We start from the raw sequence: 8974 nt of genomic DNA, 5'->3' as shown, positions 1-8974 counted from the left end.
AAAACCCGGCGAGCAAACAGCTTTGTTTCATTCACTTCCTCTCTCCCCCCAACCCCCCCTACCGTTTCTTGCATAGGCTGTGACTACATTCCCTGCATCTGAGAAATCAGAGCGGACTGACTCACAGGGCTCTGTGAGCCAGCGCCACCGAGGCTGCCAAAGCATGCTGGTGCCGAGCTGTCCCACCATGCGCCGCGCCAGGCCCGCGCTGATGCTCGTCGCCCTGGGTCTGCTCGCCCACCTCGTTGACGCTCAAAGTAAGTGGACCCGCTTGCTTCTCGCGCCGCACATCTTCATCACCTGACACCTGCACTGGAGGACGCGGTCAAAAAAAAACAAAAAAGGAGCGACGAGTGATTGGCAGTGTCAATCATTACATGTCAGCTTGTCGTCCATGAGATTGCCCGGAAGTACCCTAAGTTGAGTATGCAGTGGTGCCGTGACTCAGATAACTCCGTTTCCATCAATCAGTGTTTCCCCTTGGAATTTCTTCCTGCCCCCCAACACACCTCATTTTGTTTTACCAAAGGAAAAGTGCATTGAACTGTATGATAAAACGTAATACATGAGAATGTAGAAAAAAAAAAAAAAAAAATGAATGTGTCTAACAAAGTCTAATGATTGCATGTGTTTAGTATCCTTGTGTTAGATGTGTGCCTTAAAGGGGTGTGGCCTGGTATATGACATCAGGAGCTAAAGTCTGGTTTGCCGCGTATTTCAGTGTGAGAATCTCGGCGTGAGTTGTGGCACACAGCAGCTTTTCGCAAGTGTTTTTATTTTGTATTTGTGACTTTTTGACAGTTTGTCACGGCTGAGTAAAAGTGTGTCGTAACAGAGGCTCTCCTTGCCCGTATTGCAGGGCATTATGCTAGCTTTATTGTTTAATTTTTTTATTTATTATTGTTATTTTTTTTTACAACTCTTTAGGAGCAGTGTATATGAAGCTCACCCACACCTCAAATTATGGCTTGCGTCTGTCTAGTCGACCAAGCAGAAGTTGGTACAGTTGTAAATTCAATGTACCACTGTTCTTTATTGGCCCAAAGGGAAACTTGTCTCGTAGGCAAGATAAAAAGACACTTGAGAAAAAAGGAATAAAATGTTCAAGGAAACATCATTTTAGAAAAGACACTCACTTTTTTCGGGCGCCGTTATGAAATGTCAATCACTTGGACTTTTGATAACTTTCCAATGGCACGACCGAATGAGCTTTGAGCGTGAGTCATGATCAGGATAGCTAAAACAAACTTTCCCCCAGGACACAAGCGCTTGAAAACAACAACACAACAAAAAAATGCACCACCTGGTACCCAAAGAATCATTTCCTGATCGAATTTTCCTGTCAATGCACAAATGAAATAGCTGCATTTAAAAAAAAAAAAAAAAAAAGCTTTACTTTGTCAATCGAAGGCAGAAAGTTATCTCCATCCGGTGATCCGTGACTCCCATCAAAATGTGCTCAAGTCTCTATTTCCCAACTCCCGGCCAGAGCGAAACGATCAGGTGAGGCAGAAGTGCTGAGCCCAGCCGGGGAATGTCATGATGAGAAGTGTCGGGAATGGAGCTTTTCGACATCAGGCACCTGCCCGTTGATGTGTGACAACAGCTTTCAAACCTCATTGAGCTCTGGCCCTGTGACACCCTCCTCAACCCCCCGCCCGCATCCATGAATCATTAGCTTCGGGAGGCACAGTGGGATGAATAAAAGTTTTATCACTCCCTTTGCACCCGCTGAAATCCCCCTCAGTGTGAATATCACTGAATAGGAGAGGAGTGCAACAGAGGGGGGAGATGATTATGATGGTGGTGGTAGTGGTGGAGGGGGGTGTCCAATTCACCCAAGGTCATAGAGCACCGAGCCACGCAAAGTGAAATTGATGGGGCCAATTTTTCCAACTTTTCCATCGACTTGACAGAAGAAAAAAAAGTAAGACAGCTGTCCTCATCGAACCTATCAGCACACGTTTCAACACACACGTTTTGATTCCAAACCTTCCTCTGCCTCGTCCTTCTTTCCTTTTGCTGCACGGATTGAAGCAGCTGCTATCGTCTTTGCTTCAGTTGAGGCAAAAATGATGAGAAAGCACCGAAAAGAAAACCCAAAGCTAGTCTCCAAAAGGAGTCCTTTCTGGCAACATACATAAATACTGTTTTTTAAAATAGGTGTTCTTAAAATGTCAGACAGTCGTGCCGAAAGAAAACTGCTTTGGGTCTCCAATGGGAGTCACTTTTATATGGCAATATACCGTCAATGATCCGAACTTGTTGCGGTGCTAATTATAATACATAAGGTACCGTATTTTCCGCACTATAAGGCGCTTCGGGGTATAAGGCGCACCTTCAGTGAATGGCCTATTTTAAAACTGTTTTCATGTATTATAAGGAGCAGAGAATAGAAGCTACAATAGTGGCTGCAGTTGTGTTAGGCATCCACTAGATGGAGCTATGCTAAAGGGAATACAATACAATACAGCTTTATTTATATCGAGCTTTCATTGCCGCTGCAGCTGTAACAAAGCGCTTGACAGAACATTTCAAATACTATGTCCATGAAATCAGAATATTGATCCATATGTAAGGCGCATCGGATTATAAGGCGCAATGTCGGTGAGAAAACGGAATGCTTCTGGGTGCGCCTTATAGTGCGGAAAGTACGGCAATTACTTTTTGGAATGAGGCATTGTCATGTAATGCGCAACATTACGATTTGGAAAATGACAGCAAAGTCCCACAACCAGAACTGAATGGGAGGCATTTCATCTGGCATCATACAGTCAAATGTACCATACTTACCAAATCGTGTCAAATATTCAAAATGACTCTTCGTTGGTTCGGTATAGGAAAAATGGCGGTAGAGCACCGAAAAGAAAACTGAAGCAGCTTTACAATGAGAGGCGTTTTCGTAGAGGGTTAATTATTGGAGTCTAAAAACAGACTCTTCCAGCGTGCCCACTGAGTGACAAGCCATTGTTGCCCTCAAGGTGTAATTATCTACCTTTTCTGTCACAGGGACTCAAATGCGTAGGCCTTGATGGAGGGTGTGAGGAGTGGGGGGGGGGGCTCTGTTGATGCTCCGGACGTAGTCTATGAGGCATACGGGAGCCCAAAAGGGCTGAGTGGGCCCGCTCAACAGATGGCCCGATGCTCGGAGCCAGCCCTGTTTGCCGGATGTCGCGGCACCCAGTCTACAATTGCTATTAAAGATAATGGCACATTTGTTCCCAGCTAAAATGTGAAGCATTGCACAAAATAGATTGAAAAATGGTCTTTGAGGATTGTGGAACTGTTTATTTTGTCTCATCATTTTCATCCCCCGCGACCACACAGCCACCCCCTTCACCGCTCATTTTCTCCTTCATCAAATGTGGTCCGTTTTTAATTTGTGCGGCAAATTATGCTTGGCAACGCCTTGAAAGATGTGCGTAATTGTCCCCAGTGAGAGCGAGGGGACGGCGAAGCAACAAAATTTACGCTTTGTGTCTTCTGCTGAACCATCACAAGGAGAACGGATAAGAAGAAAACATCTCCGCCGGGGCCGGCATGGAAAAAAAAAAAGAGAAGAGAAAAAAAAACGTGCATGCTTTGGCTTGGTTATTTGGAACGCCACCAAAATTCTGTGGAAAATACGCCTCTAACTTCAAAGTGAGAAATCTGTTCGGTGAGCATCAAAGGATTAACTTGGTTTAGCGTGCCCAACGATTTATAATTTTTACTACTGGTACGTTAAGAAATACTGGTCCCATGGACAAACGGAACAATACTGGACAGTTGCAACAAAAATAGAGTCGGTGAATCAACTCTGTACACCTGGCAAGTGATAAAAAAAAAACAAAAAACTGCAATCACTTGTGTTTTAATTTGGAAAACGACGTTTTGTTTGATTTAAAAGATTGGTTTGAGTGTTGCGTTCAAAAATTCTAACTTTAATCAGGGAAAAAAATATTACAGATAAGGCAAATTTCATTCACAGTGTCAACAAAGACATGGAAACAGAATGAAAGCCTGAGCCAATGCTAGCTAACAGAGAAGTTTATTGCTCTGTCAATGTGTCAAGTTATCAAAACGACGGTTGTGGGCGTCGTCATCGTTGGTGACAATCAATTGGCGTCACGAATGTACTTACTATGTCACACTCATGCAAAAAAAACCCAAAAAACACAGTTAGGGGATTAGCGAAACAAAAATACTATGGGACAATATCATTGCAGTCGGAGGGACCAAAATACTGTATTCAATGATGTTTGTTTTGCACGTTAATGCTGTCGCCGTCACAGACAGGCTGACGGTTAAAAAAAAAAAAAAAAAAATTCAATAATAATAATAATAATAAATAAATAAATAAATAAACCCAACAGCAAAAAACAAAAACAATTTAAAAAAAAAAACAAAGGGACTTTTGTACTTAAATGTATATCAATGCCTGTACTTTTGTAACTTCGCTTGAGTTGAATCCATAGTTCTACTTTTTACCTGCCTTTTTTTTTTTTTTTTAAGCAAGTACCTGTACTTCTATTTCAAAGTACTTTTTTTCCACTGATTAGTACTTACCCAGCAGTGACCACATGCCACGGCGGACTCTGTCAGACCGTGAGCCGAAAAGTGTTTTAATTGATTCGCCCGCCACTCGTCTCTCTCTAAGTCATCAATTGCGATCGACGGTCTTCCCTTTGGCCTCCGCGGGCGCCGGCACGTTTAGCGCTGAATCTATCTAATGTGTCGGCCCTCTCTTTTTTCCCCACCCTGTACTAAAAGTTGTCCATTACCACAAAGATGGTACGAAAAAGTAGTTGTAGCCGAGTTCTTTTATACAACTAAAAGCAGCTGCCGCTTTCCCCCCTTTGCCCCTTTCTCATCTTCTTATCTTAATGCACTTGACTTTAAGCTACACCTTTGCGAATGCAAAATTCAACAAACAACAGAAAAAAAAAATATATCTATATATTTCGTTGTTACATTTTGCTGGGTTTCTGTATGGCTCTCACTGACCTGGCACGCCAAATTGACTCAATTTTTAAAACTCTTTCCACCCCCCCACCCCCTCCAAAAGAAAAACAGTAGAATGTTTTTGAATACGTTTTTTTTTTTTTTTAAATGCATTTAATTTTTTTCTACACACACACACACACACACACACACACACACACACACACACACACACACACACATGCACACACCAAAATGACTTTTATCCAAATTTTGCAGCATGTCACATTGACCCTGGCTCATTTTTTATAAATGTAGATTTAAGTATATTTTCATTACACACACTTAGATGAACCGCATCCATTCCCAGTTCTATGATATCCGCTACATGGCTCCCAGAACGCACGCGACGACGCCGACGACGACATGTTAGCACAGCAGGATAACCTCGCAGCTAGTCCGAAGGCTAATGATCCTCTATTCCCCAGATGACAGCTGGCTGTAATGTGTGTGTTTTATGCATGCATGGCCTAATCTGAATTATTGTAAAGTAGTGTTGTATTTGCATATGAGCTCCGGGGCTATACCGAAATTAGCATTTTTACAACAGCTCAAATTAAATCCCTCTGCTTAATTTGCCTGCATGCTAATTTGATTTGAGTGTATTGCCTTTTACGCACACACACATACACACGCACAGACACACATTAAGAACGCTCTCTTAAGAGCAGCCCACATATGCAGTACGTGTTTGCCTCCCCACTTAATGACATTAAGCCCAGAGAAGAGCAGGCGGCAGGGTCAACTCGACGTCGGTGTAATTCCCGCCACTCCACCGAGATCGTTCATCATCCTGCCGGACATTTGCTCCAGTGGAAATCTCATTGTCGCCCTCCACTCGCTCGTTTCAAGGCAGCTCGTTTTCGAGCCCAGCGTTGTGCATTTGTGCTAATCCGTCGCGCGCTGCGAAAATGGCAGCTACGCATTCCGTGGCGTCATAGCAGTGCAGATCATCGGAAATTTACATTTGATGAAATTGCCCTCTGCAGTTTTCTCAAAACGCAGCCCCCGCAGGCCATTTTTCACGTAGCCAGCGGACGCGTCTTATCATGACAGGACAATTTTTGCCATTTTCACACTTCTTTGAAGGACAAATCCATCCCAGAGAATGGATGCCGATTGTTACCCAATATGAGCGATGCATACTACACACACAGATGACTGTCGGTTGTATTGATTTTGAGTCCACACCTTCACTTTTGGGCAGAGCATGGGAGCAAAAATTGATGATTTGCCCCCAAAAAAAAACCATGAAACCACAGGCATCAAACTCCAAGCCCAGGGACAAAATCTGGCATGTTGTGTCATTTTCTAATAAGATACCATGCATGCCGTCATTGCACACTGTCTTTACTTATAACAACATTGAGCTATTGCGAGCATTTTCTGTTTCAAAACCCTTTTGAAAGTAAACTGAACAACTTTTCCTGAACTTCGGATTTCAAAACTAGTTGGGCATCAGTTTGTCGTGTAACATGACACAGACTTACAAGGTGGCCAATCAACGCAATGAGCATGAGTTTCATGCACTGTAGAAATGTAAAAATTTGTTCGGCATCACGATCATGACTAGCCCCCAAAAACGTTTCGAGAAGCCATGCTGGAAAAGTCGCAGGAAGTCTGAAATTTCGGTTTCAAGCCAGTGGTCTCTCAAATTTAAGCTACTTATACTCGACAGCAGTGTGATGCTACATTTGGAAACATTTGAGTTTTTGTCGTTGCATGTGCACGATGGTGGACAAGTTGGATGCTGCTCTAACATTGCAAGTCCATTTTCCACAAGGTGAAAGCCAATTTGAAATTCGGTTGGAACGTCAATGGCAGCAATGTCCGGCGACCATGCAAATGTTGTCGGCGTGATTAAAAACAACCAAGGCCTTGTTGGCAACGCTATGACATCACAGCTTTACTTATCCCTGGTCGCCCAATAGTTTCACTTCAGCTGGTAGGCAAGCTTGCTGTCCATTCATCATTCAACAGGTGCGCAAGCCTTGTCAAAAGCCACACGCGCATCCCAACGTGAAGAAAGCGCAATGGGCCCCGAGTTCGTTTCCCCAGAAAAAAAACAATTCCCCTTTGCCTTCCTTCCCCGGCACTGAATTTGTCAAGAGGAGGAACCAAGTCCAGATGAATTAGACTGCATTTTGCTTTTTCTTCATCTTGCGCACAGTCCTCACCGGGACCCCAGTGCGATTTATCACGTTGCCATCTTGACAGCCTCCCCTCGTCCTTCCCGAGCCGCGAAGCCATTAGACTATCTCGACGTTGCATTGCGCACGCCTATGTGCGGCATTTATCATCTTTTGTCCCAACTTTTTTTTATCTCGCCGAGTGCCCTGTTGGGAGCCCTAACCTCGACTGGCCACTGTAATGAAGCGCTGGGAGGTTAGTCGTCACAAAATAAGCTAATTAAAGCTAGCAAACAAAAGGATATGGAAGGGGGGCGGGGGGAGTGCTTTGTGAAAATGCCAGAGAAGGAGAGCTCACAGATGGCCGTGAGGAAGCTGAAGCGGTGATGTGGCAAAACGCCCTTGCTGCCTTCTTGTCCCCGTATTTTTAGGACTGTTGTTTGTCTCGGGCTGTCCTTTTTAGCGTGACACAACCAATCAACGGATCATGACAAAGCACAGATCGATCAGGTCCAATTTAGAATTCCTCTAAACACCAAACAAGACAGTCTCAAATATGCATTGGATTCAAATTCCCGGTTCCCAAATCCAAAAGTCAAGACCGTCAGGATTCGTCTCACTTGGCCGGAACAACGAACAATTCCGAGCCTCATCGGCACGTCGCTGTAAGTAGTATCGAGTGGATGCGGCAAATGTCAGGGTAGTTTATTAGTTGGCCGATTATTAATCCATATCTTGCTGGGCAGACAATTTAATTCTAACCTAATCAATAGTTTGCGATCTTATAGTTGCAGAGCAGTGGGCCTGCCTGGTGGTTGATGAAATGTACTTGTGGTACAGTCAAACCTGCATGAAGCTTTTTTCGAATAAGCCCCGCCCCCACCCCCAAAAAAAACCTAACCAAAAAAAAAAAAAACCCACATCATCGTACCAAGTTATAAATAAATAGTGCTTGCCAACGAGGTTATGTAACATGTCACAGCATCACTTAGTGTAGTTATGATGGGTGTTCCGTGGAGCTCAACAAAGGGACAATTTATTAGGTACAGGTCCGATAGCCTGAAAACACGAGCTAAAAGTGCTTTGTAAAAAAAAAATACATAATAAAATAAAAAAAGTACTTCCAGAATGTTATACAGCTTGTCAGAGCATTACCTACAGTACTTACTCCGCCCACTCGCGATGGCATAATTTGGACACAAACAAAGCAGCCCGGCGTGGGAATAACTGTGCAACGACAGCTCATTGTTTGTCACGCGGACGTCTGCAGGATGAAATTTGGAACGGGAGGGAGTACGGTCAATTAGATATCGCCACGTAAGAGACGGCGGATCTTGCGGCGTGAAATTTTTTCGAGGGGGGGAATCTTATTTGCAAGGTAAAGAAGTACCGCGTGGGCACAAATCCCCGCAGCAGAAAGTCGCCCGGCACCACCCTGCCACTAACGATGAGGCTGGGAGGGAGATGGGAACGGATTAAAGGGATCTTCGTGGAGGGATTGTCAAACATGGAAGCAAAAGTTTGTGATTAAATATGTCAGGCGACTTGTTTGCAATCACGGGAGCTTAACAGTTCAAAGGATTCGCAAATCCATCGCAGGGGGGCCCGCCACTGCAAAATGTGGATGCGTGTCACTTTCATGTATCTATGGCAACACTTTCGGGGTTCTGAACCGTTGTGCCACCGAAGCAAATCACAGCAATTGTTTATTATACCAGCTGAGTAGAAAGAGAGATTAAAAATGACATCGGGAAAGCCCGTTATGATGGATGCTCTGCGAAGCACTACAACTGTCAAAAGACTCCCGTGCGTTAATGTGTACTTCCCCTTTCATCACGCGACAGGCACTTAGAAACTTTGGC

At 44.1% G+C, this 8974-nt stretch overlaps 1 protein-coding gene across 7 annotated transcripts in view; it reads left to right on the top strand.

Moving 5' to 3' along the window:
- The window catches only part of LOC109520337 (receptor-type tyrosine-protein phosphatase delta-like), a 227093-nt gene that overhangs the window by 202757 nt on the left and 15362 nt on the right, over positions 1–8974 (top strand). For all 7 annotated transcript variants that reach the window (XR_002169157.1, XR_002169159.1, XR_002169160.1 and 4 more), the window contains one exon: positions 77–257. Coding sequence is in view for 2 of the 7 variants with exons in the window: in XM_019877468.1 (XP_019733027.1) it covers positions 164–257 (94 nt within the window). In the remaining 5 variants the exon portion in view is untranslated. The remainder of the gene's footprint in view (positions 1–76; positions 258–8974) is intronic.

This window comes from Hippocampus comes, unplaced genomic scaffold (assembly GCF_001891065.2).
Source record: "Hippocampus comes isolate QL1 unplaced genomic scaffold, H_comes_QL1_v1.1 scaffold143, whole genome shotgun sequence".
Lineage (NCBI taxonomy): Eukaryota > Metazoa > Chordata > Actinopteri > Syngnathiformes > Syngnathidae > Hippocampus > Hippocampus comes.
Note: the sequence above shows the minus strand (reverse complement) of the source record. Positions and strands in the feature narration are given on the sequence as shown.